The sequence below is a fragment of the Copadichromis virginalis genome, linkage group LG22, assembly GCF_057382275.1.
Source record: "Copadichromis virginalis isolate Kocher_CV1m ecotype Utaka linkage group LG22, C_Virginalis_male_GT1.1, whole genome shotgun sequence".
NCBI lineage: Eukaryota > Metazoa > Chordata > Actinopteri > Cichliformes > Cichlidae > Copadichromis > Copadichromis virginalis.
The window spans coordinates 16,791,015-16,808,039 of record NC_140638.1 but is presented as its reverse complement, the minus strand read 5'-3'; the positions used below and the strand labels follow the sequence as shown (position 1 = coordinate 16,808,039).

General features: G+C 40.6%; 1 protein-coding gene across 1 annotated transcript; it reads right to left on the bottom strand.

The window, feature by feature from the left end:
* Positions 1 to 14,138: 14,138 nt before the first annotated feature.
* Positions 14,139 to 16,711, bottom strand: LOC146683106 (uncharacterized). Its single transcript, XM_085446004.1, has 4 exons — positions 16,575 to 16,711; positions 15,500 to 15,648; positions 14,640 to 14,804; positions 14,139 to 14,562 (listed from the first exon to the last, which is right to left on the bottom strand). Exons 2-4 carry the CDS (start codon positions 15,554 to 15,556, stop codon positions 14,395 to 14,397), a joined length of 390 nt encoding a protein of 129 aa, XP_085302130.1. The 5' UTR covers positions 15,557 to 15,648; positions 16,575 to 16,711; the 3' UTR covers positions 14,139 to 14,394.
* Positions 16,712 to 17,025: the final 314 nt, after the last annotated feature.

Sequence of the window (17,025 nt, the reverse complement as noted above, 5' to 3'; positions counted from 1 at the left end):
GATAGTGACTTGTCTGCAAACACTCACCAACTACTACCAGAGCGGTGGGAAAATTTGAAAAGTGTGATGTCGTCTGGAAGCAAACGTTTGTCTTAAAAGTAAAAGTTATCGCTTATTGAGGCAACAACATGCTTCGAAAGGTATAACCTTTACTTTGAAGTTTCTTTTCACAGTCTCACTGCTGCTTGGAAAGTAGTTGACGAGTATTTACAGCCTAGTTGGCATTTTCCATGCAACTAAGGGTAACCATGGCAATCTGCTAACAACCAAAGCATTCACAAGGGGGTTTTCAGCACAGCACCATATACCTACCACACCTAGTCTCAAGCAACCATCCACAAACTGTCCAGAATAAACATTTTTGCTTTGGACTGTTGGTCAGATAGTCTCTGACCAGTCTCTAGGTCTGTGTGACTGGGGCCTAACTCAATACCTCACTCTCTCATCCAAGTACAGTCACTTCTAAACTAAACAGAACTAAGTTTTAGCTGAACTCATTCTCAGAATCAGAATCGCATATACTTGGCCAATAAACGTGATTCTGAGACCTCAAACTGAGAATTCAAAGAACATCCAACCATCCTTCATCCATCTCGTATATACGGTATATGGATAAAAGCAGCTTCCAAGAACTACCCAGAGGATTATCCAGATATGCAGCTCTGGCTTTGAAAAGCGCTGTAGAAAGCAATCCACTTCCTTATCCCCACATCCTATTATCAAAAGATGCAATTTATTCATACTTGGACTAAATGAGGACAATACGTATAGGGTTAGCTTAGTAGAGAGTGGCACAGCGATCCAGTGGTTAACACTATTGCTTCACAGCAAGAGACAGTAGCTCCTGGTGTGCTGGGGCTTTTCGCCTGTGTAGGTTGCCTCCAGGCGCCCTGGTTTCCACAGACCTACAGTGGGGAAAAAAAGTATTTAGTCAGCCACCGATTGTGCAAGTTCCCCCACCTAAAATGATGACAGAGGTCAGTAATTTGCACCAGAGGTACACTTCAACTGTGAGAGACAGAATGTGAAAAAAAAAAAAAAAAAAAAATCCATGAATCCACATGGTAGGATTTGTAAAGAATTTATTCGTAAATCAGGGTGGAAAATAAGTATTTGGTCAATAACAAAAATACAACTCAATACTTTGTAACATAACCTTTGTTGGCAATAACAGAGGTCAAACGTTTACTATAGGTCTTTACCAGGTTTGCACACACAGTAGCTGGTATTTTGGCCCATTCCTCCATGCAGATCTTCTCGAGAGCAGTGATGTTTTGGGGCTGTCGCCGAGCAACACAGACTTTCAACTCCCGCCACAGATTTTCTATGGGGTTGAGGTCTGGAGACTGGCTAGGCCACTCCAGGACTTTCAAATGCTTCTTACGGAGCCACTCCTTTGTTGCCCGGGCGGTGTGTTTTGGATCATTGTCATGTTGGAAGACCCAGCCTCGTTTCATCTTCAAAGTTCTCACTGATGGAAGGAGGTTTTGGCTCAAAATCTCACGATACATGGCCCCATTCATTCTGTCCTTAACACGGATCAGTCGTCCTGTCCCCTTGGCAGAAAAACAGCCCCATAGCATGATGTTTCCACCCCCATGCTTCACAGTAGGTATGGTGTTCTTGGGATGCAACTCAGTATTCTTCTTCCTCCAAACACGACGAGTTGAGTTTATACCAAAAAGTTCTACTTTGGTTTCATCTGACCACATGACATTCTCCCAATCCTCTGCTCTATCATCCATGTGCTCTCTGGCAAACTTCAGACGGGCCTGGACATGCACTGGCTTCAGCAGCGGAACACGTCTGGCACTGCGGGATTTGATTCCCTGCCGTTGTAGTGTGTTACTGATGGTGACCTTTGTTACTTTGGTCCCAGCTCTCTGCAGGTCATTCACCAGGTCCCCCCGTGTGGTTCTGGGATCTTTGCTCACCGTTCTCATGATCATTTTGACCCCACGGGATGAGATCTTGCGTGGAGCCCCAGATCGAGGGAGATTATCAGTGGTCTTGTATGTCTTCCATTTTCTGATGATTGCTCCCACAGTTGATTTTTTCACACCAAGCTGCTTGCCTATTGTAGATTCACTCTTCCCAGTCTGGTGCAGGTCTACAATACTTTTCCTGGTGTCCTTCGAAAGCTCTTTGGTCTTGGCCATGGCGGAGTTTGGAGTCTGACTGTTTGAGGCTGTGGACAGGTGTCTTTTATACAGATGATGAGTTCAAACAGGTGCCATTCATACAGGTAACGAGTGGGGGACAGAAAAGCTTCTTACAGAAGACGTTACAGGTCTGTGAGAGCCAGAGATTTTCCATGTTTGAGGTGACCAAATACTTATTTTCCACCCTAATTTACGAATAAATTCTTTACAAATCCTACCATGTGAATTCATGGATTTTTTTTTCACATTCTGTTTCTCACAGTTGAAGTGTACCTCTGGTGCAAATTACTGACCTCTGTCATCATTTTAAGTGGGGGAACTTGCACAATCGGTGGCTGACTAAATACTTTTTTTCCCCACTGTAAAACATACAACTTAGGTGATTCTAGGTGTGGATGTGAGTGTGTGTGGTGTCTGTCTGTGTTAGCCCCTGTGACGGACCTGTCTAGGGTGTAAGTATCAGCCTGGCTCTAGCCCTCTCATTGAGAGAGAATCGGACACACGCAGACACACAAACTCCCCCTCAGCAGTTTTCTTACTTACCCCCTACGGTGGACACTACTTGTGCTTAGAAGGTATTCTCCCTATATGGGTGGACCTCTTTCACTTAAACAGCATTCATCAATCCAGGCCTGGTCTGTTGCTATAGAATGTGTAAGCACTCAAATATCGACCGACTGAAATGTAGAAACACTTGGTTCTGCCAGCAGAATGACAGAGCAAAGATGAAGTAGATGCGGTGTGTGTGTGTGTGTGTCAAAGCTCATGAGATATTCCCCAGCCCACAGTCATTATCCTGACACAGCATGGACTGTATTTTTTATCAGCCTGTGAATGGTGCAAGTTTCATGGAGGCACGTCACAGGAAAACACGAGTCAATGATAATGCCATACATGGAAGCCAATTGACCTTCTTTGACTCTACATCAAAGGCTACATTGACTCTTGTAAATTATTTCACATCTGGCCGAGCTTTCCTTCAACAGCCAGCTATAAAGACATCGATTTTCAACAGTCAGCAGTGGATAAAGGGAGACAGAGTAAAAGAGAGACAGATTTGTTAAAAAAGAACTGACTTCATATGAAATTTAATAGACCAGAATAAAAGGCACCAATTCTTAGGGGGAAACAAATGAAAGAGTACATTTTTAATGACTTTAATTTAATTTGCATATAAGCAAAAAAAATAAAAACCCAAAACTTCAGGGTTTCATTTGGAGACCAAAGATGGAGTTTCTGTTGCCACTTTTGTGGAGGAAAGCTCTGAAAAATCTCCTTAAATGGTTTGGAGTAGAAGCACCATCTTCAGAAGCCTGCTTCTATGTTTTGGCTTCAACCATCTGTAGCAAATGCCAAGATGTATAGATGAGAGGCCTTGTCCAAGTGCCATGCCAATGCCCTAAATGGTTAAGTGCCCCAAGTGCCATGCTGCCTGGCACTGGGACAACTGGCTCACTGAGGTGCCCCCCCCCCCCCCCCCCCCTCCCCGAATTACATTACTGTCAGTGAGAAATAGGACGAACGCTTTTCATTTAAATTAATGCTTTCTTTTTGACAGAATACACGGGAGAGCTTGTGTTATAGTGATCCTCATAAATCTGGGCAGGGCCTACTGTGCCAGAGTTAGGTTTCCCAAAATGTCAACAAAAAGGGAGAATATATGTTTTTTTTAACTACTAATCAAATATAGCTCTGAAATTTATATTCATATCACTGTTTTATCACCAGTTTATGAGGTAATGGTAGTGAAAGGAAGAGTCTAATGAGAAAATTATATCAAATTGTGTTGCAGCTGTTTTGAAACCTACTTTGATGTGATTTAAAATTAACAAACTGTGGTTCTTTTTATTATACTCTCTTATTTCTTCAGTCAGTATAGAATAACCCTTAGAGAAGGAAATGTCAGAAGGGGGAAGAAAAGGCTGAAAAATGGTGGGAAAATACAGTCTGAGGTAGTTTAATAAATGTCTTCTCAGTTTGTACATTATTATTGTCTTTCTGAGTTTATGCCACAGCACAGTGACAGTGGCAAACACAAAAACTAATAACAACAGCTTCAGTTTGAGTCACCAGTGTATTAAATTTATTCACTATAGTGTCATATAGACACATTTAGATGTAGGAAATACATTTTCAGTACAGCAAATGCAGTAAAGAGGAAAGTAGAGCTCCTGAGCGACCGACTTACAGAGTTGTTCAGACATCCATACCAGGCAGACTGGAAACTGAGCCTCCTTCAGGCTTTTTACCTCGCATGTGAAGTTACTCACTGACAGGTGGAGGGAAGGTAGTGACAACTCCATGTGTAGCAGAGGAGACAGGTGTCTATTTAAATTCTCTACATGCCAACAATGGGAGCTAACAATGACAGGAAAAGGTACCATGCAAAAGTCTTGAGCCAGGCCTCATTTCTTTGTATTTCCTTAAGAAAATGAGAAACAGGTACATCATTTATTGACATATATATTTACACAGATATGAATACAGTGTATAAGGCAAAAACAGAACCAATATCTAAAGCTCTTCTTTAGATGTTTGCTACCTTTTGTTCTGCCTTATGTTGATGATCCCACACTGTTTCAATAATGTTGAGGTCTGGGCTCTGGGGAGGCCAATACATGACTGGTGTTCCACTGTCTGTTTTTCTTTTCAAGTCTGCTATTACGGCACTGAGTGTTTGGGATCACTGTCATGCTGAAAAATGAGGTTGTTTACAATCAGATGCTTTCCAGATGGTGGATCAAAATCTGATGTCACTTTTCTGTCTTCATAATTCCATCAATTTTGACAAGATAGCCAACACCACTAACTTAAAGCCTTTTTGACCTCCTCAATACATGCTGATGACAATTTAGACCAAATATACAATTTATTATTGGTTCTTTGCCAAGTTGTCTGTTATGTGTAGACTGGTTCATCCCTTGAATGAGGTGCCTTTTTTATGCTTAAATCATTCATAGGTCAATGTTAGCTCCTGTTAACACAGACAACAAAACATTCCTCTAAAAATGGTCGGGTACAAGGAATGAAAAAGCCACCAATGTCCAAAGGAAAACCTTGAAAGATCTTCAGAAAGCCTGAAGAACTATTGCTTATATTATATTAGAAAAACCCACAAGAAAGCCTGGCACCTTGGAAGCAAAATATAAAGAAGATTAGTTTAAGACTTTTGCAGAGTAGTGTAAATATAAGCCAGTCTACGCTGGGTCAAAATTCTGACAAGATAGCAATAAAATTAATTTAGCAAAGATAGGTCTGTAACCACTACATTTTGATGCCCTCATTAGCAAGGCTACCTTACATGAGGTGGGATAGAAGTTGCTTTCCTCTATGTCCTCTCTACAGAGGCAGAGGCTCACAGATGGCCTGTCGCGCATCATTAGGCCTATGAAGCCTCGGCTGCTAGCTTAGCTAAATCAGTGCAGTCCACTCCAGCCCACAGCTGGACCCAGGAGTGTGTGCACGACTGTGCGTGTGCACGACTGTGTGTGCATGTGTGCGCATATGTGCGTGTGTATAATCCACAGGTGCAGAGGCCTCCTCCTGACGGAAAAGAGAGCATTAGCCCAAGGCTATGGAGGCAGGGAGAGAGGCAGAGAAAGGGGCAGGGCAAGGCTGTTTCAGATGCAAATGGCTTGCCCTGTTCCTCACAAAAAACTTTCTCCAGTGGCACAGCTTGTAAAATATAGCACCCTGTGGCTTCATTCAAAGAGATACACCCACTAACCAGGGGCTGCAGAACCACATGGCCCTCTGAAACCACTCAGCCATAACATAGAGAAAAGTAAGCTCTTTTTCAGCTATACCAAGAGTGAATACACTGAAGCCTATTAGGTGAGCAATTGAGATTCATGAAATGTTTTTAAAGACAAAAAATTAAACTCTCTTTGCTGGGAATTTTTAAAAAATGATTTTTTTTGAACACCTGTAAGCGTTGGTATCTGGGGGGATAAAAGTCGAAACAACTATGAACAAAAACTGAAGTGGGTGAAATGAAGTAGTTAAAAAACAAAAAGTAGTAAAGTGATGAGTGAAAAAAGTAACTAATCGTTTAATACCTAATGGGAGTCAGTGCAATGCAAATAGCTATAATGTATCATCTCCTGGCAAAGAGTAAGTGCTGGCAGGATTTTAAACACCTCCTGATAATTTAGGAGATGTTGACTGCAGCACATGTTTGATTAATAATGAGAGATTGGAGATCATTACGGATTTAAGCAACAGCACTTTATTTTCATAATAAGTGGGCAACAAACTACATAATCATGAAAAATAATTAGCAATTCAAGAAGATACATAATCTCAGTTGCAGTACTTCTCCCTTAGCTAATGTGCTATTTTTCATTGTGTGATCCGGGGGTCTAAGTGTTAAAGCATTTCCATTCAAACTTGTTTTGGTTGCTTGCATTGAAATCAGGACCGTGTTTTAATTACCGTTCAGAGAAAAATCGCAGTTTCCCTAATGATCATCTAATATATTCCTCACTTCCCAAGCTTGCAAACATGACTTTAACTGCATGCTTTGTATGTTCAGATCTTGTATCGTTACTCACCCACCAGTGCAACTTCTTCGTAACATTTAGCACTCAGTAGGACGCCCGAGGAGTGTTTATACATCTGCTATGGCTATCACAGCAGCCTGATTGCCAGCAGCCTTTTTTGGAAACTGCCTTTGTTTTTAAGACTCCCTCGACATGCCACTCACCGATACATAAACTAAAGGAAACTGTTATCCTAAGCGTGACTTTGATGCCGTTAACATGCACAAAGATGGCTTTGTGAGCATGCACTGAACAAATACCTTTTGTTTGATGCATCCTGTCAGTGATATCATGGCATGATATCATGTGATAATCTAACGAGAACTTTTACTTTTTAAAAATATATTTATCTTATGGACCTTTATTTTGATATCAAAGTGGAGAGAAGACAGGAAAGCTGGGGAAAAGACCAGTGGGGAGACATTTAGTAAATTGCCTCAAGGCAGATTCAAATTCTGGCCTTTGCATTAGCCTTACAGAAAATGGACTGTGTGTTCAGCCCTATGAGCAAATTTTTTGCTGCCCTCAAACTTTCTACACTGTTAACCTTAAAAAATAAATAATAAAGAACATCTTATTGCAATGCAATAATCTCTTTGTATGGGTGTGCATGGACCCATTCAAGGATACACATTTTATGCCAGCAGCAGCCTAAACACTTAGTTCAGTCAAATTATATTCATTTAATGTCAAATCACAATAACAGTTGCCTCAAGGTGCTTTAGGTAAAGACCCTACAATAATACAGAGAAAACCCCATCTTTTAGATGACTCCCTACGAGCAAGCACTTGGCAACAGTGGGAAGGAAAAACTCCCTTTTAACAAGAAGAGAGAGCAGCAACCTGCCCTGATTGGTTGGGGCTGAGGAGAGGGAGACAGGAAAAAAAAGACACACTGTGGAAGAGGGCCAGAGATTAATAATAACTAATGATTAAATCCAGAGTGGTGTATAAACACATAGAGAGTGAAAAGAGGTGAGTGAAGAAGAAACACCCAGTGCATCATCGGAAGCCTAAATCTATTCCAGCATAACTAAAGGTATACTCAGGGTCACCTGATCCAGCCACAACTATAAGCTTTATCAAAAAAGAAAGTTTTAAGCCCAATTTTAAAAGTAAACAAGGTGTCTGTCTTGTAAATCCAAAATGGGAATTTGTTTCACAGAAGAGAGGCTCAAAAGCTGAAGGTTCTGCCTCCCATTCTACTTTTAAATACCCTCAGGTCAGTGCTCCTCAGTAGTATGCATAAACTGCACAAAAACAGCTCAACTTACAGAACCAAGAGTTCAATGCGATGACCTGCCTCCAAATCATTCATCGAGCATCACTGAGGAGGTCCCATCAAGGAACCCGCAAGACCCAAAGGATCTGCTGCCATCATCCTGGTGCACTGATATATAAATATAAAAGTCTGATATGCCATACACAGATTAAAGAAATGTTTTTACTATTTGGGGAGATTTATGCAGAGGCACAGTGAATTGTCTGGAAGAGTAGTCTGAGGGCTGAAGGTCAGCGACTGGTGAGTTGTGCACTGAGGAGATGGCATTTTATTAAATGACAAATGAAGAAGGGGACTGGCTCTGCCATCTTACTGCAGAGCAAAGGGCTCTGCGTTTTATGAGTGCTTTTTTTAAAATGCAGCATACAGATAAGTCAGCAACACACTTAAATCTCAGAGCTCTTCAGGTTTGTTTTTGAAAAATCTATGTGTATGTAATCAATATTAAAACCATCTTTGTCAGGAGTTTGTTCACACTGTAAGTTGTCCAAACAATGCAGCCTGCTTACTCTGATTACCTGGATTCATATGTCTGGATCCAGGCATGCAGTCTGCTTACTGTAAACACCTTACCCACGCATAGTAGAAGAAAGGAGGGAAAGGTATAAAGAACAAATGTTTGTGAAACATTATTTTAATCAAACTGACATGGATTTAATTAGCAATGGCCAAGAGCTTGATCCCTCCAATTAGATACCTGCAGCAGGCTACATAGTGGGTATTTGTCTAACAACTCATGTCAACCATCTAAGTGTTTGACCTTTAAAGTGCACCTGTCTTTAATGAGCCTCTAATTAAGACTCCCGTTAGGATCAGAGAGCTTGCAATTAATAACTCCTTAAATACAGATACAAATACAGATAACGATTCAGGTCTCTGGTGGAAAATGGAGGCACTCCGCACGGAAAGTGGGAGGCAAAATGTCATCTAACAATTATATAAAACAGAAGCAGAACCATGTGAGCAATTTAGAAACTAGGTCTTACATGAACTGTCACTGCTGGAGAAATCATTAAAAAAAAAAAACATAAAAAATGGCTGAAATGACCCGACTTTTTTTATCTGCCATGGGGATTGTGATTAATATGTAAACCACTCCTTGAGGTTAATCGAATGCGTAAATGCTTAAACACAGGTATTTAAGTTAAATGCTACTTCTTTAAAAGTGCTATGTAACCCTTCTTTTTTAATTGACAATGTGTTAACTGATCGTACCATAACTAACAAAAAAAAAGAGTACCATACTTACTAGTCTCCCTTCACCAGCATGTGGACTGATTTATAAGGACACATATGAAATTTGGCAGCAAAATCCATAGGATGTTACATTTACGGTCTTTTCTGAGTACCCCACATCACTGCCTCTCTTTGGCTCTACAGTGATAGCAGTTAGCAAGATTAGCTAAAGTTAGCTTGCTAGTACCCTGTCACACAGGCCTAGAGACCAGTCAAAGACCATCTGGAGACAACCAGCTGCGAGGTAAAAATGTGTATTGTCTGATTGGTTGCCAAATAAATGAAGGTTGATTGCAGTCACTGTGAAATCAATTGCTAAAGCCCCAGTCAAGCATGTTGTTAAGGAAAAATATGTATTCACAAACTGAAGTCACCAGGTTAAATTGATTGCAAACAAGTATATTGTACTGAGCTGATAATTGTTTTGATTGATTACAGATTGCCACACTCACACACAGTTTGCATGGAAGGTGCTGACTTGTACGCAAACATTTGCTAAGTACTCTCCGAGTGATAGCAAAACAGTGAAAAGTGCAACGCAAACCATAGATGGAAATCTTTCACCTTCAAAGCAAAAGTTGTGATTTTAAAACACATTGTAGCGGTGAGGTCCAGCTTGTACTTTAAGGGTCAATAGTGTGTGCTACTAGCTAGTAATCTACAAGCAACTAAGGCAATCATAAGGAGGTTTTTTGCCACTGGGTCGTATACCCCTTTGTGACCATTTTCACCGCCTGACAGCAACCTCCATCAGCCACTCACTTTTTGGCGACTACACATTTTCTCTTGTGGCTGTTACCAGATGGTCGCCAACCTGCCTCTAGGTCTGTGTAGTTGAGGCTTGACCAAAAGAGTCCGCTAAACAACATTTAGAAGTATTTTCTTTAGTGCTAGGAAATAAACATCAGCAGTTTCATGCTTGATTAAGCCATGTCAGCAGGGATAGGCTGCCCTGGGAATTCCGGACATCCTGCATGAATGTCCATCCAACCAGTTTCTTAACTGCTTATAAGAAAGTGGTTGGATAGAAACTCATGCAGTGTAGTTACATCTGGTTGGCTAACTTACCTACCTAACCTGTGCTTTCCTGCCTAATCATATCTTAGTGGAAAGGTTGTTTCAATAAAGAGAGTTCATTTAAAGGAATTGAACATGATTTATTAGTTAAAAAAGGCGATTAGACTGATGAGGCTGCATAGCAGAGCTATGAGTCCAACAGTGGTAGGAAGTATTACAGGACCCCTGGAACCTAGATGTCAATGGTGGCAGGGACGAAGCAGGTGGAGATGTGGATGAGGATCTCTATCTGGCCAGGATGAGGCAGAGATGGGATGGAGATGGGCCGGACAAATGAGATTCTAAAAGGCACAATAACAGCTATGAGATTTAAAGCACAGAGAGAGAGAGAGAGAGTGGTTGGCTTTCAGAAGATGGACAACAGAATGATTGGGCTAACATGAGACATGTTCAATGTTGACACATCATGTAAGAGTCCAAACAAAGATGTACCAACAGCCAGCTACCTGTAACATCCGAGCAACACTGAACCTGAGATGATGGATAGTGATGCTGTTTCCACGTGGAATAGAAGTGTGGTCAGACTATTTCAAACACATCACTGCAGTGAAAGAATTAAAGACACGTCTTTGTTTTTTAACCCACACTTCACTGGTATCTTATTTGATTACCAAATGTTGTGAACACTGTCACACAACGTCTTCTCCACGTACACACCCTAGTTTTACTGAAGTCTGTTTTTTTTATTTAAGTCACGTAAATTTATGTACATCAAAACATCTCTTACATGTTGCATTTTACATGTGGTTAAGTGCAACATGACTCTTACAGCTGCTGGCCTCTCAGTCTCTGTATATCATGCATGAATTCATTATGCAGCATGACAGTGCAGGATTGTATATCTTGCTGTTTCGCCCAGTCCCAGCTTGTCCTGACAGCGCGTGCAAACATGAGAAAGATGACTGCAGTTTATTTAACATCAGGTCTGTAGTCAAGCATGAATTTCAGGCTGGGAGAACACACTTTTTTTCTTGGGGAGAAAATGCAGTCCTAACTTTTCTGTTCGTGTGCTCACTGAACTTCTTCTGGGCTTCTTCACCTGCACATCGCTTTAAGAACAGCAAAGAGATTATATAATGGTCAGATAGAGGAACAACTGATTCAGCAGCACAAATATATTAGTTAATCATTTAATGTGGACAATCATTCAATTTGACTTCTCTTTTCCTCACATTTAGAATCCATGTATGCTGGGCTTTTTGTCCCAGCAGTCTTATCCTTCTCAGTTCTTCCCAACAGGAATAAGCTATTTGTTAAGGAAAGCAGGTTATGTTAATGTGCACCAAGGTCAAGATTCAAAATGTCTTTAAGGATTGTTTGTTTGTTTTCTTACCTTCAACTCACTGTTGATGCAAATTAAGCAAATTAAAGGAAATATGACTATTACACTTACTTGGTCTCCTCTTGATAAAGTGTCCAAAATGAAATGACTGCAGCTAAACGATTTGGCTGAACTAATTTGAAGGATTTGGTAACATCTAGCTGATCTGTTGCCATCCAGAGGTGGTGGCGGTGTAGTCTACTTTTAGAGCAGATGGGGTTTTTTAAATGGCCACAGACTTGGACATGGGCAAAGCACTGCCACGTAAACAGGAGATGAGGAGGAATGGTGATCAGAATCATGTCTGGAGTACCATTTGATAGCATCATCAAGGGTGTCCACATTTTTATTACTGATGGTTAAATATCTTAAAGAGGGAGTGGGTGGCTGTGTATGCATATTTGTGTATATGTTTATAGTATTGTGTCTGGCCTAGCTTGTTTCTTTAAGCCTGAATGCCTGTATGCATCTTGCTATCTGATATTGACTGTTTGTGAGGCTCACTGACCTTTGCCTGGATAAGCCAAAGTCTCCATCCGTCCAAACACTGGGTCAAACATTGATATTTTCTTCCTATGCATGACTAGAAAAATCTGCACAACAAAGTCCTCTTCCCAGCCATACCAATCGAAAACAGAATAAGTTTTGTTCTCCCCCTAGTCATTAACAGATAAAGCCCCTCTTTCTTGCCCTTTAATCAAACGAGCAATGGCTTGACATGGCTGGTTAGCTCCTCGATAGAGTGCTCATTGTGCCCGCATTGAAAAGAGCTATAGAAGGCTTGTCTGCGAGCAAATCATGGGATCACTGGATGTGCATTCCTCCCTCCCTCCCCCATCCCGGCCTCCCTCGCTCCATCTCTCGTCTCCTTCTTTTTTTTTTTTTTCAAGTCATCGTGTAGAAGAGCGGTGTATTTATTGCTCATTTGCATTCAGGCATACACTGTGGGCGTAGATTGCCAAGGACAAATTGACTGCTAAAAACAAGTTAGCGAGAAGAACGAAAAGTTGTTTGTGGAGCTTTTTTCAGGCTAACACGGTTTGGTCACCCTCACACATGTAAAACAAGCCAAATTTGCCCGTCTTTTTTTAAAGGCATTCCTTTATAAGGCTTTGTGTTCAGTCACCCTCAGCTTTAGGTTGCATGGCTGCCCTGCTCTCCTCACACACTTCCCCCCCAACAGGATCGAGAACAATGGGTTGCAAGGCGAAGGCCCTTCGTGCTTGCTGTCTAGTTTGTGATGGACCCTCAGGGGCAGGGACTCCTGAGTATTGTACTTTGTCCTTTTTCTTTTTTTTCTCTCCTTTTTTAAAGCTTCTCCGGAGGCAGATGTGCTCAGTTCAATTCAGACACAGCTGCAGATGAAGAGGAGCAATATTGGTCGGGCAAAGCCCAGCAAGATGGAGCGAGTATGAGGACCTGGGGGGGGTGAAGACAGCTTGTGAAGGAAGTAAGAAAAAACAGATGAGAGAAACAATTGAAAACCAAGTGAGTTAGAGGCAAAAATAAGACAGATGTAAGACGCAGAACAAAGAAACTCAGGTGAGAGTGCATTAAGGTGAGCGAATAAAAGAGATGGAATATGTGAGAAGGAAAAAGAGAGACGTGGGGACTGAGGCAGAGAACGATGAAGAGCTGTGAGGTGGATCGGAGAGCACTTTTTTCCATGCTGCATGTAAGAAAAGAAGACGGTTGAGAAACAAGGTATTGTGGTTTCCCTGATCTAAATATAAGCATGTGGTCGAACCCACTAACTGCTGTGTGCCTCTATAAAGTTTTTTTTTTTTTTTGGTTTTTGTTTTTGGACCACACACAAACTATCGAAAACACTGCATTTAATTATAAACCAATAAAATTTAGTCAGGCTGTTTTTCCTACCTGCCTCTCTGTCTATTTTCACTTATGATGAAGTAACTCTGGCAAATTTATGCTGCACTACACTCAGAAAAATAAAGGTGCCAACTGGAACCAAAAGTGGTTCTTTAGACTGACGCCATAGAAGAACCTTTTTTGGTGCCACAAAGAACCTTTCAAACAATGGTTCTTTGAAGAACCATTTCTTTCAGTGGTTCATTGAAGAACCTTTAAAGGTGCCCCAAAGAACCATTTCTTGATGGTTCTTTGGGGCACCTTTAAAGGTTTTTCAAAGAACCTTTTTAAAAATGGTTCTTTAAAGAACCATTTTTAAAAAGGTCCTTCAAATGGTTCTTTAAAAGAACCATTTTAAAGAACCTTTTTTCAGTGGTTCTTTAAAAAACCATTTTAAATCTTTCAAAATAAAATGCATCATAAATTGAATTTGAGCAGGGTAAAATAAATACGAGCACAGCATAGACATATATTAATGGTTTATTGTCATTTTGTAGTATACCAAAAGACAAAAAGGCATTTTAACCCTCAGCACAACATCACTACTAATACATGTCACATATTAGTGTTTTAAACAGTAATAATTAAATATATTTGCTATACTATAAATAAATATATATAAATACTATAGCTACAGATAACACAACAAATAACACATGTATTGTTTAATTAATAAAACATCAGAAAGTGATAAAACACATTAGAAATAGCTTCATAACAGACCAATAAATCAACACATTTTCATCAGCAGATGTTTGCATGTTCAGTAAAAACATTTCAACAACAAGTTTATGATTAAAATGATCAATGAACTTCAGCCTTACGCTCTGTAATGTACGTTTCATGTTGTACTCATGGCCCTTTGTTAGTCCAGTTTAGGACAATGTCTCTGACGTATGTATCATATCAAATATATGTCATATCAAAACAAGCCCACACCTGCAGTTGTTTCAGTTTTTCACTGGTGTTTCCTGTCAGCTGGTCAACCTCACTCAGGCAGACATCCATATCAGCCAACCAAACAACAAGTTCCTCCCTTTGTGCTTCAAATCCCTCCCACTCTGAGACAAGGAGCTGAAAGAGAGAGAAAAGAGTCAATTATAAAGAAGAGAGAAAAGTGAAACCCTCCTCAGAAGGTCTGACTCACATACCTGCAGTTGACCTGTGATGGACTTCAGTTTGGCGTTCACGTCATCCCTCGTCGACGCCAACAGCCGAGTCTGCAGGGTGCCCTGGAAGAGCTGAGTTAATGTTCGACTCCTCCTGGTCAGGCTCTCCAGCTGGATGAGCCGAGGTCTCCCCTCTCGCTGCTGCCTCTGAACACACAAACACAAATTGCATCTGAAGCAGGAGGTGCAGATTTTTTTTGCTATTCTTTTCTAAATCCAGGCTAGATCACGTGGAGGTATTTGGAAAACTGTTTTGGCCAGTGGACGACTGTTGTCTTGCAGAAAGTCAAATCAAATGTATGCGATACACAATCAATTCACAAGAACACATAAAAAATAAGTCCAGTTCTTGCCTGATTTCAACTGAAATCTGCAAAACAGGGTGACAGAAGTAAAACGAGTGCACAAAGCCTCACTTTGTACAAGCCTGCTATTACAGTTCTCCTCTATGCAGACGACTTTCCTGTTTTCAAGGCACAACTTGGATCTGCTGTACGAATCTTATGGATACACACTAAATGAAACAATAGTGTGCATGACTCCAGATCTTGATCCCTCATCCTAATATGGTCCCAACATAGCAACAGCAATAAAGCAAATGTTGAGGCTTCAAAATACAAAGTCCATAAACTAATGGCTGACATGGGTTTTATCATAAGGGTGATAAATATACAGATTTCAGTCTGTCTTAGAGATTTGATGTTCATTTACCTGCAGATGCACTATACGTGCCTGCTCCATGGTTTTTCACAACATTTTGCACATCACTATTTAATACAGGAAGTAGGTGAACTAAAACAAGTCATCTTTCTTTGTGAGAGGACCATACTAATGAAACAAACCTCAATGACATCATAGGGATCCCTAAAGATGCTCCTGCTGCTTCTCTTCCTCCTCATCCTAAGCTTCCTTCTCCTTGTCCTCGCCTTCCATCCAATTGTAACTCAACCTAATTGTTTTTCTCCCCCTCCTCTTCCTCATTTTGTTGGAGCTGTGAACACAATTAATGTGAATCTGGATTAATTTGTGCAAACAAGAAAAATCTACAGCTTTTTGGTCAGAGGTGCTCTTGTGATTTAAGCCGGGTAGAGTAGATTTATGTGTTGATGCTACCTGCTTCAGCTCTGGCTGCTGAGTGATATTTACACCCTGGCTGGATTACAAACTTTAACCATGTGCTGAACTTTGGCCCAGCGCTGATACCTCTTGTTAGTATAACGACCTCTTCTTGGCTTGTATGTATGATTTATGATGGTGGATAAATGAAATATACAAAAAAATTAACTATATTACAAAAGAACATCTATCTTGGAAACATCAAATGACCGGAGCATAACTTGTCAACTAGTCCGAAACTAAGTTATGCAGGAACAGTCAAAGACACACCTTCTCATGTCACATTTCTATTCATTTCTATATAATTTGATTAGACAATAAAGAGTTACTGTATCTAATCTAATTATTCATTCAAAACACTCATGCATAGCTGTATTTTATACAGCTCTTACAGAATTCAAAGTACAGGTTCATGTGAGTATTTAATGTACAGCTCAGATCTACAGAATTTCAGAGTTTCTAGAGCAGACACAGAGCTCACGTCACAACAGGCTTCAGGCGCCATTTTAGTGACTTTAACAATATATTAAATTTTAATTTCGGTCTAGCTGACATTAGGTTATGTACGCAGCACGCAATTGAACCACATATTTTAGAAGCCAAAGGTTCAAATTAGCTGGGAGCAGCTTCACTTAATTATAACAGTGGTTTTGTTAGGAAAACAGTTGGATACTAAATTGCGCTGACCTCAACGGCTAACGTATCTAGCTAATCGCTACTGTTAGCACAACATTAACAGCAAGCTACAATGACGAGTAACAACAACAAAACAGTAATAAGGTTTTAATGAAAATGTTTTACCTTTTCTAACAGTCCCAGAATCCACAGCTTCAAAGTCTAGCAGGTACTGAAGACTGTTATCCGTTTCGCTGTCACCGTCCGTGAGTTTTTTTCCCGAAAGGTCAAGGCCCGCCGCTCGCACACTCTGTCTGCGCATGCGCATCCCAACGACTGACCCCCTCCGTACGCTCCCGGGAGGTTATAGTATGACGTGTTCTGACGTCACTCTCTCTCCCTGTCATTTATTTGGCTCGAAACACACATTAACAAATTGCTCAGTGATGAACAACTACTCAGATCATTTACCTAAGCAGTGCTTTGTCAAAACGAAGTGTGTGTTCATTACACTGACATTCTGTTCTGCAATTGTTATTCACTTGTATTTTATAATTTGACTTTACAATAATATTGTAACGTTTACAATAACTAGTATTATCATTATGCTATATTTTCAAAATTGTCGCATGCCGCT

Coding starts and splice junctions, on each gene's coding strand:
- LOC146683106 (XM_085446004.1), bottom strand. CDS start 15,556: ATGAGGAGGAAGAGAAGCAGCAGGAGCATCTTTAGGGATCCCTATGAT. Junction 14,805..15,499: donor ATCCCTATGATGTCATTGAG/GTTTGTTTCATT, acceptor TTGTGTGTTCAG/AGGCAGCAGCGAGAGGGGAG. Junction 14,563..14,639: donor CCATCACAGGTCAACTGCAG/GTATGTGAGTCA, acceptor TCTCTCTTTCAG/CTCCTTGTCTCAGAGTGGGA.